Source organism: Capra hircus, chromosome 11, assembly GCF_001704415.2.
Source record: "Capra hircus breed San Clemente chromosome 11, ASM170441v1, whole genome shotgun sequence".
Classification (NCBI taxonomy): domain Eukaryota; kingdom Metazoa; phylum Chordata; class Mammalia; order Artiodactyla; family Bovidae; genus Capra; species Capra hircus.
This window is the reverse complement of record NC_030818.1, coordinates 9,434,241-9,454,674: the sequence shown is the minus strand read 5'-3', so window position 1 is coordinate 9,454,674 and position 20,434 is coordinate 9,434,241. Positions and strand designations below refer to the sequence as shown.

The window sequence follows — 20,434 nt, the reverse complement described above, 5'->3', positions numbered from 1 at the left end:
AATTTCATGGCTGTAGGCACTGCCTGCAGTGATTTTGGATCCCAACAAAATAAAATGTAACACTGTTTCCATTGTTTCCCCATCTATTTGCCAGGAAGTGATGGGACCGGATGTCATGATCTTCGTTTTGTGAATGTTGAGTTTTAAACCAGCTTTTTCACTCTCCTCTTTCACCTTCATTGAGAGGATTTTTAGTTCCAGGAAATGGCGACCCATTCCAGTATTCTTGCCTGGAAAATCCCATGGATGGAGGAGCTTGATAGGCTACAGTCCACGGGGTCGCAAAGAGTCGACATGACTAAGTGACTTCATTTTCACTTTCACTTTTCTCTTTCTGCCATTTGAGAGGTGTCATCTGCATGTCTGAGGTTATTGATATTTTCCCAGCAATCTTGATTCCGGCTTGTGCTCCATCCAGCCCAGCATTTCACATGATGTATTTTGTATATAAGGCAAATAAGCAGGGTGACAATATGCAGCCTTGACATACCCCTTTCCCAATTTGGAGCCAGTTCCTGTCCTGTTGTAACTATTGCTTCTTGACCTGCATACAGGTTTCTCAGGAAGCAGGTAAGGTGGTCTGATATTCCCATCTCTTCAAGAATTTTCCACAGTGTGTTGTGATCCACACAGTCAAAGGCTTTAGCATAGTCAATGAAGCAGAAGTAGTTGTTTTTCTGAAACTCTCTTGCTTTTCCTATGATCCAATGGATATTGGCCATTTAGAAGCTCTTTACGAATTCTTATGGAAAGATCTCTAAGATATATTAAGTTAAATAAAAAACAGGGTACAGAACAATATACATAATAAGCTTAATTTGTGTTACAAAAATGGCAACAATCTATATTTGTGTCGACCTGTATGTACACAAGACACTTCAAAAGAAACTAAGAACAATAATGCCCTGGATGGAAATTCATCAAAATGTTTGAGCCTTTATAAATGATGGGAATACAGGTAATTAAAGAAATTGTTAGAATTTTCACCATACTCTGTAATTTACTCGTAAAGTTTTAAATGATTTCCAAGGAAGATTAACCAAGGTTATGTGTAACATTTTGTAATCCAGATGTATGTACTTATGAATAATAGCAGCGGGGGATGAGTACTATGGAGAGTCTATGGGCTTGTTCCCTTATTAACATTGTCACATCCCTCCAAGGTCAATAATTTGTCTTAAAACCCTTAGACCAATTGGAAAAATTCCAAATCTCTGCAACATAGAAGTCAGCAAGGCAAAATGCAAGTAAACGTGAGAATGAAGTAGGCCCATTGACACTTTGGTTTATCCAGAGATGACTACCTATGATTGTCACTCCCATCAAAGTCCCACACCTTAGAAGAAATTTCTTATGGAGGAAATTTAGGGATTATCCCCATGGAAGCAGTTTCTTGAGAGTGTAAAGCGACTGCCTTTGAATAGCATTCAATTTTAAGTTAAATAAAAATGAAATATACATTCCATAGGACTTCCTTTGTGTTCCAATGGCTAAGCCTCCTGTGATCCCAGTGCAGGGGGCTCAGGTTCAATCCCTGGTCAGGGAACTAGATCTCACCTGCTGCAACTAAGAGTTTGCATGCTGCAACTAAAGATTTATGCTGCCAAATAAATAAATATTTTTAAAAATGAAACATACTTCCAGAAAAAGTACATAAACCAAACTTCCTGCTATTTTGAGAAATTTTAAAGCAAACGCTCATGCTACTACCTATCACTGAACTGAAGAAATATGCCATTTCCTCAGAAGCACTTCCATGTGTCCCTTCTTGATCACATTTCTTTCCTTCCCTTGAGAGGTAATCACAGTCTTCACTTTCATGGTAACTACTTCTTTGCTTGAAGTTGTAGTATTGCTACCTATTTATGGAATTAATAGTTTCTTCTTTTCTAAATACCACGAAATGTTTTCCAATGTGGCTTTATCAATGTATGCTGCTGCTGCTAAGTCGCTTCAGTTGCATCCGACTCTGTGCGACCACATAGCTGGCAGCCCATCAGGCTCCTCCGTTTCTGGGATTCAACAGGCAAGAATACTGGAGTGGGTTGCCATTTCCTTCTCCAATGCATGCATGCACGCTAAGTCGCCTCCGTCATGTCCGACTCCATGCAACCCTATGGACAGCAGCCTACCAGGCTCCTCGGTCCACAGGATTCTCTAGGCAAGAATACTGGAGTGGGTTGCCATACGCTTCTAGCAATCTACAATAGGTTCTTCACCAAAAGCTCTAAATGCTCAGCTTAGTCAGACTTCTGAACATTTGTGAGCCTAATGAATAGGCAGGAAAGTTTCATTATGGTTTTAATTTGCATTTCACTGGTGACAAATGAAGTTTTGTGCCTCCTCATAAATTAATTGGTTATTTAGATATCTCTTTTTGTGAGGCACATGTTCAACACTTTTGCCCATTCTTTTATTGGGTTATCTTTCTTTAAAAGTGTTTACTTTAATCCATGTATTAATAAGAGTCTAAATGATAAATGATCAGGGTTAGAGGTTAACCATGCTGCCAGAAGGCAAATGTAGCAAACTAAGATTTTCACAAAATCTCTTAGTATAATTATGTGGCAGGAGTTATGCATCAGACAAGATGGGCCTAGACATTTGCCCACCACACTGTCTGCTGCCGTTCTGCCCACCATCTGCCAATGACATGTACTCAGATCAGTGAGTGATGCTGACTGCAGTAGATAACATTCCCTAGATTCTTTGCAATGTGCGTGGCACCAGCTAAGCACGTATCTTAATTACTTCTCTCAACACCTCTATATGGACTATACCATTAGTCTTAGAAGCTTGAATAACTTGACCATTATGACTCAGTTTGAGAGTGATATATCTGGAAGTTGATCCCTCATTTGACTGGAGCCTATGCTCTTACCCTAATTATTACTTTGTCTCAAAGCAAAGTTTCCTTCAGGTTTCACATTTGGAATTATCATGTATTGTGGAAATTGCAATCATTAGTTTTAATAGAAGAGAAAAGAATATAACTATGTGCTTAGTTTAGAACCGGTAAAATTTAAGTTGCCTAAAAATATATCATCATGCATTATGGCAGATACTGACAAAAACAACATAGGTTGGCATAAAGCTTGCAGTTATGTTTGTAAGACAATATGTGCATGGCAAATATGGACTCTTTCAACTTGTTACTGCATCTGTAAACATTTTATTCATCTTGAATAGATAAAATTAAGATTAAGCAATAATTAGATTAAGATTCTCTTAATCTAGCCTCATATTTTAGGTTAAAATTATAAAATAAACAATAGCAGCAAACCTAACCATAAGTCCAATAGCAGTTACCCTAAATTCTTGAAAGGTAACTTGAAAAGACGGCCTAAAACATTGAGTCTCAGAGGAACTTTCTATTCATTAGTAAGCATAAAACAGCGAAGTGTTTAAAGGTGATACACTAAACACTACTGTTTCGTGGATGAGATCATAGACATCTGTGAGGAAAAAAACCTTTATTTCCAAGTTAAAATTTAAATTTGTTAGAAGACAGAAGAACTCTACTTATTTGAAACAAAAAGCTGAAGAAAGGTGATCAGACGTTCACAAGATCATAAGAGCTAAGAACTGAACTCCAGTTCATGAAGTTGATGGCAGTTTCTGAAGCAGTTTATATAAAGAGCTTTACTTCAGAGGGCCACCCCACCTTTGAGGGAACCTTCTGGCTTGAACATGTTCGTGGGTCCGGAACAGCTTGTGAAGCTATGCTCTTTCTCCTGCTGTGACTCTGCTCAGGCTTGCAGTTTCATTTGGAAGAAAAATGTTCACTATCTCCTAGGCTGAGTGTTAATCCTCCCACTGCTTGATCACTTAAATCCCCCTGTCCGTGTCTGGAAGGCAAAGTCTGAGCTTTCCATATTGCTTTCTGGTAAACCACAGTTCAGGGTTCCATGGAACAGGTGCAGCAGTGTAACTGTGTGCAACAGGCTTTTGGACCCTCAGCATCGGGGGCCAACAGGTACAGTGTTTCATTTTACCATTTAAGAAGTTCAAAGGTCTATAACGATTATATGATCTAATGAATTTGTTTCAATAAAAATATCTTTCATATGGCACTGAATAGCTTACAAAGTGAGAATATATTATCTTGTTTGCTGTTTAAAATGATTGGTTACTGGAAGTAGTGCCTTATTATGCTCCATTTAACAACCAGGGGAGACTGTGATCTTGCCCAGGGTCACATAGTAACTGGCAATCTTGTAATTAAACTCAGATCTTCTGGATCCTAACCAGTGGTCTTTTACAATTCCCTTAATAAGCCCAAGATTGGAAAATTATAGAGATCTTTCAGAAGGAATCTCATTATCAATGTGCTTTGAGTCCAGAAAACTGGTGTAATATAAATGTCATATTGCTGCTCACTTGGAACAAAACAAAGAAAAGGCCATTTTAATGTTGCCTCTAAGAAAAGAACTCTTGGAAAAATATGCCAGAATAGCTTCAAAAAACCCTAAATGTGACCAGTCAAGTCCCTGGAAGAGAAGTAGTTCTGCCTGTTGGGGACCTGTAACTCATATGGTCTCAATGTGCTAGCTTGCCTTCCATGCATTTCACATGCATGGGTATTTTTCCAGCTGAAAAATCCTGGAAGGTAGGTGTTTTGGTTTAGTTTCCCCCAGAGACAGATCTTGAGATAAATATTCAAGTGCAAATGACTTATTTGGAAGGAGAAATAACAGTAGGGAGTGGATATCAAAGGCTGTGTCACTGAGCCAGCTATCACCAGGGTGACTTGGAGCTTAATTGTAAGAGGAAACCCTGAACACAGGAAACACACACCCCACAGAGACATCCCACCTGAAGGGTGAGGGAGCTGCGTGTTCATATGCCAACTCCCATCAGTCATTTTTTGAGAACTGCTGGGAGTAAGGGTTGGTGTTAATTCCCTCACTCTCTGGCATGCTGTGCAAGAGGGCAAAGTGGCATTCTATAGGTGGAGAAGGATTTCAAGGCAAAGAAATGCAGACATTGGCAGGGCAAAGTAACAGGTTTTTTAGCATTCATTTGGTTCATTGGCAGGAGGAATATGGAAGTGCACCCAGATGACCCAGGTCTTATATTGTAAAACTTTCATTCAAAGCCCAGCATAGTATTTGGGACATAATAGTTCCCTCATAACTATGGACATACCAACCTGAAATCAGAGTGGTTGTGAGAAATACTTACAGATACGAATGAAATCCTGATCAACAAAAGAACATGGAAAGAAAGAAGGAACAAGAGAGGCAAAGAAGGCACTGGGAGCCATCTCTACTCACACTTTCTCATAAATCTTGTTGGGATGCTCTGGCCATTCGATCATGCACACCACTCTGTTGGGCATGGTCTCCGTGGTCGAATAGTAGCCCTGGGGGAAGGCCAGGAGGAGAGCCAGGATCCAGATGACACAGATGACCACCTTGGTGGCTGTGGCCGACAATCTGGGCTGGAGGGGGTGGATGATGGCCATGTACCTGGAATGGAGAAGCAAGGACAAAATTCCAGTTTGGGCACCAAAATCTGCATTAGGGATTATGCATTGTTCCTGCCCAGTGAAAAATTCCTTAGAAACCCTTTGAGTCCTGGTGATTTTTATGACTATTCTAACCTTAAGCTTTGTGATTTTTATGACATGAATGCAAAAACCTGTAAGAAAAATCAGCCAGGTGTTTTAATATTTTAGAACCCATCTGGCAATATCCAAGGAGAGACATTTTCACCCTTGTAACTCTTTTGCTAGGCACATGATGCCCCAGTATAGGTTGGTGGCTTACAGCAAAATCAGAAAAATAACAATTTGTGAATTTATTCAACATAAACTCTATATCTTTTTTAGATTAAGGAATAATCATGATAGAAATAGTAGTTTTTAAAGTCCTGGTATGACGATTTAAAAGGCTAGCAATCCTGTGCAGGTCCATACAATCTGAAGGCAAGTGAATGTGTATGAATGAGAAAGCAGTGACCTAAAGCCAACAAAAAGCAATAGTTCCCGGAGAAAACTTCACCAATTCAGTGTGGTGAAAAAAAAGTATGCTTCATGAAAAGAAAGAGACTCTCCACCTTCTGAGACAGACACACTTTTGCATACTAAAGGCCAGGGTGGATGAAACCTTTTGCAGGAAGAGTGAAGGAAAATGAAGGATGACTTCAGGCCTGGAGCCATTTCTCCATCTCTTGCTTGGTATTGAGCACTGAATGGTGTCTTCTGAATGAGTGCCCACGTCCAGATTTGTGTGTTGCTTTTCAAATTCAGCAGAGAGTTTAGAAATAACAAATATTGCAATCAGCATTTCATATCAGTTATAATCATATCAATTGTGCCTATTGCATTTAAAAAGTCAAATACCTTTTAAAGAGTAGGTTATCCCGGTCCCGTAACACTACTACCCTGAACTACTGAGGTGTATGGTGGGCAGGAACCAAGTAGTTTGGGGTGGAACATAGCCCATGCTCCCTTCCCCCATGTTAAAGACTCCTGCCTGGAAATCAGAGAGCTTGTTCTTGAGAGGGTGCTGACTCAAAGTAGCCACTGTCAAGTACTCCTACCTCACTGGCCTAGATACAGAGTCCTCACAGGGGGAAGAGGAGCCGTGCCTCACATCCTTTCCCATTCCCTTGTTACTATTTTGCACTCTTAAAACCTGCCAATAACTAATGTCTACACTGAAAAACAATTTCCTTTCTTGCAAGTTCATGGATCCATCCCTTTGGATTATGACTTATACTGCCTTTGGGATTTAAGCATCCAAGAAAATCTAGGAATCATGCATTTAATTCTCTGACGTGCAGGTGTTTCTGACTTCCGTGGGACTGAAAAGTCAATGGAGACAGAAGTGAGCAGACAAATAGAATAGCTGCCAGCTGGCTCCATGTAATTCTCTTTTACAGTGTTTGGAATCTAGAATCTCTAGGCTGATCCAATTCCACCTTCCCCCAAATCCCCACCTCTGATAACCATAAATCTGATCATTTTTTTCTATGAGTTTGTTTTTGTTTGTTTTTGAAGTATAATTGGCCTACAACACTATGTTCATTCTTGGTATACAACACTGATTGGATATTTGTGTGCAGTTTAAGATGATAACCTTAAGAAATCTAGTTACAACGTGTCACATACAAATATATTACAAAATTATTGACTCCCCCCACCATATATTTCATACCCATGTCTCTGTTCTTGTTTAAATATTACAGTCATTGTGCCCTTCCTTTGCCAAACACAGTGTCAGCATGACCCTGAAAACTTTATCACCTATTTGGAAAATAAAATTATTCCTTAACAAAAAGACACTAAGGGGAGGTAGTCTTGAAGTCAGGAGAAGGTTGAATCAGAAAGAGACTTGCAAAAGATATTGTGGTGGAGGTGAGTAATAATCTATAAATCTCTGGGGATGTTTCCTTGGTTGAGCTGGTAGCTATAAAGTCTGTCACTCAGCTGCCAATTACAGAGCATCAAAAGGGCAAAAACAACTCTCAAAGATGTAGTGAATCAAACATTGTCTGGCTACTTCCACAGGAGGTTCAGTGTACTGCAGACCTGATGACCTTCCATATTTGCAGTGGTATTCTAAAAAGAATCTTGAGAAGTCTTGAATTCTCTCCTGGTTCTGCCTCTTTTTTTGCTGCCTGACAGCAATAAGGTATTGGTTTCCTCTTAGGTCATGGAATGGTTGTGGCAACCCTAGAATCAGAGCCAACAGAGGTGGATTTGTGCAATTGCTGTTGTCTTCTTTTGAATTTGGCCAGTGGCTGAACCTGGATGGTCATGGCTAGTGTCTTTTTGAGTGTTTGCATTACTGTTGCAGAATTGTTTACTGAAGCATTTTCCAGAGGAAAGATCTTTCCTCTCCAAAGCTGGACCTGCAGCCATGAAGATGCCTGTCTCAGCTCCAGCATCTCCCAGACTCCTGCTTTCACTGTGGCTGTGCATTCTCAGACTTCACAGGAGCTTAGGGAGAATGCACAAGGGAGAACATAGTAATTACACTGTCCCTTTTGGTTGTTATCTCAAATTCAAAGTTTTAATTTACTTTTCAGTTCAGTTCAGCCGCTCAGTCGTGTCCGACTGTTTGCAACCCCATGAATCGCAGCATGCCAGGCCTCCGTGTCCATCACCAACTCCTGGAGTTTACCCAAACTCAGGTCCATCGAGTCGGTGATGCCATCCAGCCATCTCATCCTCTGTCATCCCCTTCTCCTCCTGCCCCCAATCCCTCCCAGCATCAGAGTCTTTTCCAATGAGTCGACTCTTCACATGAGGTGGCCAAAGTACTAGAGTTTCAGCTTCAGCATGAGTCCATCCAATGAACACCCAAGATGATCTCCTTTAGAATGGTCTGGTTGGATCTCCTTGCAGTCCAAGGGACTCTCAAGAGTCTTATCCAACACCACAGTTCAAAAGCATCAGTTCTTCAGTGCTCAGCTTTCTTCACAGTCCAACTCTCACATCCATACATGACCACTGGAAAAACCATAGCCTTGACTAGACAGACCTTTGTTGGCAAAGTAATGTCTCTGCTTTTTAATATGCTGTCTAGGTTGGTCATAACTGTCCTTCCAAGGAGTAAGCGTCTTTTAATTTCATGGCTGTAATCACCATCTGCAGTGATTTTGGAGCCCCCCAAAATAAAGCCTGACACTGTTTCCACTGTTTCCCCATCTATTTGCCATGAAGTGATGGGACCAGATGCCATGATCTTTGTTTTTGAATATTGAGCTTTAAGCCAACTCTTCATTCTCCTTTTTCATGTTCATCAAGAGGCTTTTTAGCTCCTCTTCAGTTTCTGCCGTAAGGGTGGTGTCATCTGCATTTCTGAGGTTATTGATATTTCTCCCGGCAATCTTGATTCCAGCTTGTGCTTCTTCCAGCCCAGTGTTTTTCATGATGTACTCTGCATAGAAGTTAAATAAGCAGGGTGACAATATACAGCCTTGACTTACTCCTTTTCCTATTTGGAACCAGTCTGTTGTTCCATGTCCAGTTCTAACTGTTGCTTCCTGACCTGCATATAGATTTCTCAAGAGGCAGGTCAGGTGGTCTGGTATTCCCATCTCTTTCAGAATTGTCCACAGTTTATTGTGATCCACACAGTCAAAGGCTTTGGCATAGTCAATAAAGCAGAAATAGTTGTTTTTCTGAAACGTTCTTGCTTTTTCGATGATCTAGAGGATGTTGGCAATTTGATTTCTGGTTCCTCTACCTTTTCTAACTCAGAACAAATGATAAAACATAAGTAAATGTAATCTAATACTCATCCTCATGCCCAACCTGGTGATATACCACTCGAATGTAATGTGACTGGGGCTTAATGGGGATTGCATCAGCGTATGGGTGCTGTAGCTCCAAATAGATGGCAGAAAGCCATATTTAATTTTTATTGCAAAAACTGCAATTTGGAAGCCGATTTCAGTTAACTCTGCCATTTCTTAAGTGTAGGAAATATTTCAGTGACAGATGAAAGTATTGTACATAGAAAGCCAGAGGAAAAAAAAGATTAACTTTTAAAGTCAAACATATATTTTTTCATTTGTATGAAATAGAGCTATTTATAAATCTCTCTCCTCTCCTTTATTTTTCCCTTTCTTCTTTCTCTTTCAGCTCTCACTTCTGGGGCTTACGTGACACACTTCTTTCTTAATTACCTCAAGTCTAGTACCACTTGGATGACTTGTCTGTAGATGGGCGCACATTTTCTTTCCAGCACTCCTTTTGTAGTTTGGAATCCATTAACATATACTTATATATTTATTTGTAACCACCCTGAATAATTCTTGCTTATTCAGTTGCAAGTTATCACAGAGTAAGTGCTGCAAGCCCCAGGAAATTACATTCAATAAATATTTATTGACTGCAATGTGCTCCTGAGACTACAAGGCAGTCAATGAAATGTCTTTCCATTTTATGCATTAATCAGCAGGCTGTCAGAGACTGTCCAGAGGCTGTGTGGGAGGTGGGGTATGTTCTCCACTTCAGGCTGTTTCAGTCCCATGAGGGCCATCGGCTCTGATTTGAATTGTATGTGGCCTCTCAGATGAAAACTTGAGGTTCTATCTTCCTTTTGCATGATTTTGCTTATAAAAAAACTCTCCATCTAGCCCCTTAAATCTGGCAAAATACAAGTTTGCATATCTTAAAAAATCACAGACTGAAACAACCTTATTATGAGAAAGGATTCTTCTGACAAGCTGCAGTATCATCATAACTTTCTCCTATGCTAGCCCTCAGTCATTTGGCAAAGAGAATGTTTTCCTTTGCTAGGAGATCTGTCTTACCAAGACCTTCTTCTACACTATCCCCTCCAATTCTGGTCCTTGCCCTCCTTATTCCCACTCACTTCTCCTGTGATGGTACAAGTTTGTTTTTTTTTTAACGGACTGCATCTCCCTGGGTTCAAATGAACAGGAGGAGTGACAGTTGAGAGCATGGCTACCTCTTCTCTCTTTATCCTCCACAGATTTTCTGAGGAAGGTAGTTGCATGTTAATATCTTTGGCTTTCTCAATGCCTAGAATATAGTAAACACTCAATGAACACTTAATTGAATAAATGAATGTGCAAATTTCTTGACACATAGCAGGGACTCCATAAAGGTTGTTGAATAATAATACATGCAGCAGGAAAAGCATATGCATGTTATACCTTTGTTTCTCACAGTATGAACGCACGTGAGAATAATGTGTTTCTGTCATACAGACATTTGAGATCATCCTTGCAGGAGTGACCTCACTGGATCCAGGTCTTTCAGAATCTCCTAGCTCTTAACATTTAACTCTTAAATTCTCAGTATTTGTCAAATAACTTTGGCATTGACCACTTTGTTGGAAACTGTACAAAACTCAGTCTTTCTACACGGCATCTCCTCTTGGCTCTTCCTCCGAACAAGAGGCCACTTCATCCTTTCTCCTAGTCCCCTCCATTCCGTTATAAGGAGCACTGTTCCACTCTAAGGAGCACACAGTTTTCTACCCAAGGCCAGTAATATTTTGTCAGTTTGGGCTTTTTTTCTAGGACATTTCTTTAATTACAAAATTCAGGGACCTCATTTAGCCAGATCACTTGACCAGAAACTTTGTCTATCTAGCTAAGACCAAGCTCACAACCTATAAATGAAGAGGTCTTTTAACAGCCAATAGAGATGACCAGAGTTCACACACCTACTAAAGCACTGTGGTAGTGGCAGAGGCCCTCACATTCTCACTGCTGTGCTGTGCATAACTCCAAATAGCCTGAATTTTTTTGCCTCAAAGCCCAGGTAGATTTGTAATATTGTTAGTGAACTCATTTCAAAATGTAGCAAATGACAAGACTGCCGTGAACAAGATCATAAAATTTCAAGAGGTGTGCAGCATGCATGCTTAATCATGTCCAGCTCTTGAGACCCCATGGACTGTAGCACGTCAGGCTCCTCTGTCCATGGGATTTTCCAGGCAAGAATACTGGAGTGGATTGCCAGTTCCTTCTCCAGGGAATCTTCCCCACTCATGAATTGAACCCAAGTCTGTGGCATTTCTTGCATTGGCAGGTGGATTCTTTACCACTGAGCTACCTGGGAAGCCTGGGAAGATTTCAAAGACAAGATGGAGTCAAGAGCCTGTGACAGTTTAGAGTGAACTGAAGGAGGGGATGCGGCTGACTCTTGTCCAAGCTCTCCTGTTCAGATGTGATCAAAGAAGGACCAATGTAGTTCAAAGATGATTCAGATATATATAAAGTTTTCAACCAGGGCTACCATAAAAGTACACATGACTAAGGCCTGAAATGAATTATGGGTAAAATGCAGCAAAGGTCTAAACCAAATATAATACCCTGAGTGTTTTGAGGAGCAGCTAAGATGAAAGAGCGGAGAAGGCAATGGCACCCCACTCCGGTACCCTTGCCTGGAAAATCCCATGGGCGGAGGAGCCTGGTAGGCTGCAGTCCATGGGGTTGCGAAGTCGGACACTACTGAGCGACTTCACTTTCACTTTTCACTGTCATGCATTGGAGAAGGAAATGGCAGCCCACTCCAGTTTTCTTGCCTGGAGAATCCCAGGGATGGGGGAGCCTGTTGGGATGCCGTCTCTGGGATCTCACAGAGTCGGACACGACTGAAGCGACTTAGCTATAGCTGTTAGATGACAGAGTAGGAAGACCCTGAGCTCAACTCTTCCCATGGGCACACATAAATTAGAATTATTTGTCTGTGATAATGGCATGATTTCTCATAACTAAATACATAAAGAAGCAGGAGAGACCCTCTTCTCCTCCTGGTCACCTCTATCTCCTTCCTCTTTCTTCTTTTCTCCATGTAACTCTGTGAACCTCTCTGGGTGTCCCTCATTGTGAATAAGTTTTTCACCATTAACTTAGATGTTTTATCATCTGTGCTGTATGGATGGAGAAGTTTTGAGGCTAATGAAAGAATAAGTCTGAAAACCATAAGCAGGAAGCTTAAATCCAAAAGTTGAGAACACCAGAAAACTCTTGATTCCAGAGAACATTAATAGACAAGAGCTCATCCAAAAGTCTCCATACCTACACTGAAACCAAGCTCCACCCAAGAGCCAACAAGTTCCAGAGCAAGACATACCACACTAATTCTCTAGCAACAAAAGAACACAGCCTCAAGAATTAAAATACAGGCTGCCCAAAGCCATGCCAAACCCACAGACACCCAAAAACTCACTACTGGACACTTCATTGCACTCCAGAGAGAAGAGATCCAGCTCCACCCACCAGAACACAAACGAAAGCTCCCCTAGCCAGGAAACCTTGACAAGCCACTAATCCAACCCCACCCAAAGGAAGAAAGCTCCACAATAAAGAGGAACCACAAACTTCCAGCCTACAGAAAGACCACTCCAAACACAGCAATCTAAACAAAATAATAAGGCAGAGAAATATTCAACAGGTAAAGGAACATGATAAATGCCCACCAAACCAAACCAAAGAGGAGATAGGAGATTCCTAAAAAAGAATTCAGAATAATGATGGTAAAGATGATCCAACATCTTAAAATGGAGTTACAGATAAATAGACTAGAGACAAAGATTGAGAAGATACAAGAAATGTTTAACAAGGACCTAGAAGAAATAAAAAAGAGTCTATCAATAATGAATAATGAAATAACTGAGATCAAAAGCACTCTGGAGGGAACCAACAATAGAATAACTGAGGCAGAAGATAGGATAAATAAGGTGGAAGATAGAATGGTGGAAATAAATGAAGCAGAGAGGAGAAAAGAAAAAAGAATTAAAAGAAACAAGGACAACCTCAGAGACCTCTGGGACAATGTCAAACACCCAACACTTGAATCATAGGCATCCCAGAAGAAGAAGACAAAAAGAAAGGACATGAGAAAATACTTGAGGAGATAATAGTTGAAAACTTCCCTAAAATGGGGAAGGAAATAGCCACCCAAGTCCAAGAAACCCAGAGAGTCCCAAACAGGATAAACCCAAGGTGAAACACTCAAGACACATATTAATCAAAATAACAAAGATCAAACACAAAGAGAAAATATTAAAAGCAGCAAGGGAAAAGCAACAAATAACACACAAGGGGACCTCCATAAGGATAACAGCTGATCTTTCAATAGAAACTCTTCAGTCCAGAAGGGAATGTCAGGACATACTTAAAGTGATGAAAGAGAAAAACCTACAGCCCAGATTACTGTACCCAGCAAGGATCTCATTCAAATATGAAAGAGAAATCAAAAGCTTTACAGACAAGCAAAAGCTGAGATAATTCAGCACCACCAAACTAGCTCTTCAACAAATGCTAAAGGATCTTCTCTAGACAGGAAACACAGAAAAGGTTTACAAACTTGAACCTAAAACAACAAAGTAAATGGCAACAGGATACTTATTAATAATTACCTTTAAAGTAAATGGGTTGAATGCCCAAAACCAAATGACAAAGACTGGCTGAAGGCATACAAAAACAAGACCCCTATACATGCTGTCTACAAGAGACCCACCTCAAACCAAGGGACACATACTGACTGAAAGTGAAGGGCTGGAAAAAGATATTTCACGCAAATGGAGACCAAAAGAAAGCAGGAGTAGCAATACTCATATCAGATAAAATAAATTTTGAAATAAAGGCCATGAAAAGAGACAAAGAAGGACACTACATAATGATCAAAGGATCAATCCAAGAAGATAGAACAATTATAAATATATATGCACCCAACATAGGAGCACCACAATATGTAAGGCAAATGCTAACAAATATGAAAGGGGAAATTAACAGTAACACAGTAATAGTGGGAGACTTTAATACTCCACTCACACCTATGGATAGATTAACCAAACAGAAACTTGGCAAGGAAACACAAACTTTAAATGATACAATGGACCAGTTAGACCTAATTGATATCTGTAGGACACTTCACCCCAAAACAATGAATTTCACTTTTTTCTCAAGTGCACACGGAATATTTTTCAAGATAGATCACATCCTGGGCCATAAATCTAGCCCTGGTAAATTCAAAAACATTGAAATCATTTCAAGCATCTTTTCTGATCACAATGTGGTAAGATTAGATTTCCACTAGAGGAAAAAATACTATTAAAAATACAAACATGTGGAGGCTAAACAACATGCTTCTGAATAACCAACAAATCACAGAAGAATAAAAAAAGAAATCAAAATATGCATAGAAACAAATGAAAACACAACAACCCAAAACCTATGGGATTCAGTAAAAGCAGAGCTAAGGGGAAGGTTCATAGCAATATAAGCTTACCTCAAGAAACAAGAGAAAAATCAAATAAATAACCTAACTTTACACCTAGAGCTATCACCTATCCTACTCAGACTCTTCCAGAAAGTTGCAAAGGAAGGTAAACTGCCAAACTCATTCTATGAGGCCACCATCACCCTAATACCAAAACCAGACAAAGATGCCACAAGAAAAGAAAACTATGGTCCAATATCACTGATGAACATAGATGCAAAAATCCTTAACAAAATTCTAGCAAACAGAATCCAACAGCATATTAAAAAGATCATATATCATAACCAAGTGGGCTTTATCCCAGGGATGCAAGGATTCAATATTTGCAAATCAATCAATGTGATACACCACATTAACAAATTGAAAGATAAAAACCATGTGATTATCTCAATAGATGCAGAGAAAACCTTTGACAAAATTCAACATCCATTTATGATAAAAACCCTCCAGAAAGTAAGCAAAGAAGGAACATACTTCAACATAATAAAAGTTATATATGATAAACCCACATCAAACATTATCCTCAATGGTGAAAAGTTGAAAGCATTTCCCCTAAAGTCAGGAACAAGACAAGGGTGCCCACTGTCACCACTACTATTCAACATAGTTTTGGAAGTTTTAACCACAGCAATCAGAGAAGAAAAAGAAATAAAAGGAATCCAGATTGGAAAGGAAGAAGTAAAACTCTCACTGTTTACAGATGACATGATCCTCTACAAAGAAAACCCTAAAGACACCACCAGAAAATTACTAGAGCTAATCAATGAATATAGTAAAGTTGCAGGATATAAAATTAATACACAGAAGTCCCTTGCATTCCTATACACTAACAATGAGAAAACAGAAAGAGAGAGTAAAGAAACAATTGCAGTCACCATTACGACAAAAAGAATAAAATACTTAGGAATAAATCTACCTAAAGAAACAAAAGACCTATGTATAGAAAACTATAAAATACTGATGAAAGAAATCAAAGATGACATAAACAGATGGAGACATATACCATGTTCATGGATTGGAAGAATCAATATAGTGAAAATGAGCATACTACCCAAAGCAATCTGTAGATTCAGTGCAATCCCTATCATGCTACCAACAGTATTTTTCAGAGAACTAGAACAAATAATTTCACAATTTGTATGGAAATACAAAAAACCTTGAATAGCCAAAGCAATCTTGAGAAAGAAGAATGAAACTGGAAGAATCAACTGCCTGACTTCAGGCTCTACTACAAAGCTACAACCATCAAGATGGTATGGTACTGGCACAAAGACAGGAATATAGATCAATGGGACAAAATAGAAAGCCCAGAGATAAATCCACACACCTATGGACACCTTATCTTCGACAAAGGAGGCGAGAATATACAACAGAGAAAAGACAATCTCTTTAACAAGTGGTGCAGGGAAAACTGATCAACCACCTGTAAAAGAATGAAACTAGAACACTTTCTAACACCATACACAAAAATAAACTCAAAATGGACTAAAGATCTAAACATAAGACCAGAAACTATAAAACTCCTAGAGGAAAACATAGGCAAAACACTCTCTGACATAAATCACAGAAGGATCCTCTATGATCCACCTCCCAGAGTAATGGAAGTAAAAGCAAAAATAAACAAATGGGACCTAATTAAACTTAGAAGCTTTTGCACAATGAAGGAAACTATAGCAAGGTGAAAAGACAGCCTTCAGAATGGGAGAAAATGATAGCAAACGAAGCAACTGACAAAGAATTAATCTCAAAAATATACAAGCAGCTTATGCAGCTCAATACTAGAAAAATAAATGACCCAATCAAAAAATGGGCCAAGGAACTAAACAGACATTTCTCCAAAGAAGACATACAGATGGCTAACAAACACATGAAAAGATGCTCAACATCACTCATTATCAGAGAAATACAAATCAAAACCACAATGAGGTACCATCTCATGCCAGTCAGAATGGCTCCTATCAAAAAGTCTACCAAAAAAAAATGCTGGAGAGGGTGCAGAGAAAAGGGAACTATTGGTGGAAATGCAAACTAGTACAGCCACTATGGAGAACAGTGTGGAGATTCCTTAAAAAAAAAAACTGAAAATAGAACTGCCATAAGACCCAGCAATCCCACTTCTGGGCATACACACCGAGGAAACCAGAATTGAAAGAGACACATGTACCCCAATGTTCATCACAGCACTGTTTACAATAGCTAGGACATGGAAGCAACCTAGACGTCTATCGGCAGATGAATGGATAAGAAAGCTGTGGTACATATACACAATGGAATGTTACTCAGCTATTAAAAAGAACATATTTGAATCAATTCTAATGAGGTGAATGAAACTGGAACCTTTTATACAGAGTGAAGTAAGTCAGAAAGAAAAACAGTATATTAACACATATATATGGAATTTAGAAAGATGGGAACAATGACTCTATATGAGAGACATCAAAAGAGACACAGATATAAAGAACAGACTTTTGGACTCTGTGAGAGAAGGCGAGGGTGGGATGATTTGAGAGAATAGCATATTACATGTAATACATAACATCTATATTACTATATGTGAAATAGATCACCAGTCCAAGTTTGATGCATGAAACAGGGCACTCAAAGCCAATGCCCTGGGACAACCCTGAGGGATGGGATGGGGAGGGAGGTAGGGGGTGTTCAGGATGAGTAATACGTATTCACCCATGGCTGATTCATGTCAATGTATGTCAAAAAGCCACTACAATATTGTAAAGTAATTAGCCTCCAATTAAAATTAATTAATTTTTTTGAAAAAGAAGGAGGAGACATGTGGCGGGTGGGCAAGACATGATACAGTCAAGACCCACAACACTGGGGAAGTAACCAACAAACAGGAGGATAATCACAATTGTAGAGGTTCTTCCCAAAGAGAAAGGAGTCCAAGCCCCACACAGAGCTCCCAAACCCTATGTGGATTGTGGTCCTTTACCAGGAAGGTGAGTCCCCAAACACTGGGCTTTGAAGGCTACCCAAGTTTGCATATGGGAGAGCTAGAGGGCTTGAGGAAACAGACTGTGTCTGGCCTTAAAGGGTGCATGCAAAATTCCACACTCTCCCAGACCAAATACAGAAGCAGTAATTTGAAAGGAACCTGGATCAGATCCAATTTCTGATCTTGAAGAGTCTTTCAGAGAGGCAGAAGGGAACTGGGATTCCTGTTGGAAACATAGACTGTCAAGGCAGCCATTTAAAAAGAAAAATGAACAATGATGTTTATTCCATATTAAAAGCAAACCAGACAAGCAAATAAAAATAAAATAAAAAGCAAACAAATAAAAAGCAACCAAACAAGTTAAAACCACACACCACCTGATGTCAGTAAGGATAATGATATTTTAATCTGCCAGGCTGTTTGTAAGGAGGGCTTTTAAGGAATCTTACTTTCTATAATGAAAGCTTTAAAGGGGCCCAGGATAGCTGGTGTCAGCCGATTTAAAAAAAATTTTAACTGGAGGATAATTGCTTTGCAATGTTGTGTTGGTTTTTGCTGTACAACAACATGAACCAGCCATTAATATACATATATCCCTGCCTTCTTGAGCCTCTTATTCCACCCCTCTAGGTCGTTACTGAGCACTGGGCTGAGCTCCCTGTGTTATACAGCAACTTCCAACTAGCTATCTATTTCACACATGGTAACGTTTATATGTCAATGCTACTCTCTCAATTTGGCCCACCCTCTTTGGGTGGGACATGACTATGGGTGGTATAATCATTTTGACAATATTGATTCTTCCAGTCAAAGAACATGGTATATCTTTCCATCTGTTTGTGTAACCTCTGATTTCTTTCATCAGCATCTAATAGTTGTCAGAATACAGGTCTTTGGTCTTCTTAGATAGGTATACTTCTCTTTCTGATCTTTTGTTGTTAATGTATAGATATACAACAAATTTCTGTGTATTAAATTTGTATCCTGCAACTTTACAAAAATCATTGATGAGTTCTACTAGTTTTCTGGTAGCATCTTTAGGATTTTCTATGTATAGTATCATGGCATCTACAAATGGTGACCACTTAACATCTTCCTTTCCCGTTTGCATTCCTTTTATTTCCTTTTCTTCTCTGATTGCCATGGCTAGGACTTCCAAACTATGCTGATTAAAACTGTCAAGAGTGGACATCTTTGTCTCATTTCTTATCTTAGAGGAAATGCTTTTCACCATTATGATGTTGGCTGTAGGTTTGACATGCATGGCCTTTATTGTGTTGAGGTATGTCCCCTCTGCGACCTCTTTCTGAAGTTTTTTTTTTTTTTATCATAAGAGGGTATTGAGTTTTGTCAAAAGATTTTTGCAACTATTAAGATGATCATATGGCTTAAATTCTTCAATTTTTGATGTAGTATATCATGCTGATTGATTTACAGATGTTGAAAAATCCTTGTATTCCTGAGATAAATCTCCTATGGTGTATGATTCTTTTAATGTGTTGTTGGATTTGGATTGCTAGTATTGTGTTGAGGATTTCCTGCATTTATGTTCATCAGTGATATCGGACTGTAACTTTTTGTGTGTGTTATCTTTGATTTTGGTATCAGAGTAATGGGGGCCTCATAGAATGAGTTTGCAAATATTTCTTCCTTTGCAGTCTTTTGGAACAGTTTCAGAAGAATATATGTTAACTCATCTCTAATGCTTGATAGAATTTGCCTGTCAAGCCATTTGGTCCTGTACTTTTGTTTCTTGGGAGTTTTTGCATCACAGTTTCAATTTTAGCACTTGTGATTGACCTGTTCGTATTTTCTATTTCTTCCTGGTTCATTCTTGGGAGATTATATCTTTCTAAGAATTTGTCCATTTCTTCCAGGTCATGCATTTTATTGGCGTAGAGTTGTTTAGCCTCTTACAATCCTTTGTATTTCTGTGGTGTCCATTGTAACTTCCTCCTTTTTCATTTCTAATTTTATTGATTTTTCTTGATAAGTTTAGCTAAAAAAAGATTTGTCAGTTTTATTTTTTTTTCAAAACATCAGCTTTTGATCTTTGGACCAAAAGTTTAAATTGATCTTTTCTTTCGTTTCTATTTATTTCTTATCTTTATAATGGCTTTACACCTACTAACCTTGGCTTTTCTTTGTTCTTCCTCTAGTTGCTTCAGGTGTAAGTTTAGGTTGTTTATTTGTGAGTTTCCTAAGCTTTCTTCCTAGAACTGCTTTTGCCGTGTTCCATAGGTTTTGGATTATTGTCCTTTCATCTTCTTTTGTCTCTAGATATTTTTCTATTTCCTTAGTGATCCATTGTTTAGTAGCATACTGTTTGGCCACCACGTGTTTGTGTTGGTTTTTGTTTGTTTGTTTGCATTTTTCTTGTAGTTGATGTCTAATCTCATGGAGTTGTGGTTGGAAAAAATGCTCAATATGATTTCAATCTTCTTAAATTTACCAAGACTCATTTTGTGGCTCAGCATTTGGTCAATCCTGGAGAATATTCCATGTGCCACTGAGAAAAATGTATATTCTTCAGTTTTAGGATCAAAGACTCCATAATTATGGCTTGCTTGCTGAGTTGCTTTTGTCATATCCAACTCTTTGTGATCCTCTGGATGTAGCCTGCTGGACTCCTCTGTCCATGGGATTCTCCAGGCAAGAATACTGGAGTGGGTTGCCATGCCCTTCTCCAGGGGATCTTCCCAACCCAGGGATCAAACCCGTAGCTCTTATGTCTTAGGCATTGGCAAGCAGGTTCTTCACCA

General features: G+C 39.2%; 1 protein-coding gene across 1 annotated transcript in view; it reads right to left on the bottom strand.

Moving 5' to 3' along the window:
- The window catches only part of TACR1 (tachykinin receptor 1), a 172,332-nt gene that overhangs the window by 62,532 nt on the left and 89,366 nt on the right, over positions 1 to 20,434 (bottom strand). The window contains exon 2 of the mRNA XM_005686308.3: positions 5,277 to 5,471. Coding sequence (XP_005686365.1) covers positions 5,277 to 5,471 — 195 coding nt within the window. The remainder of the gene's footprint in view (positions 1 to 5,276; positions 5,472 to 20,434) is intronic.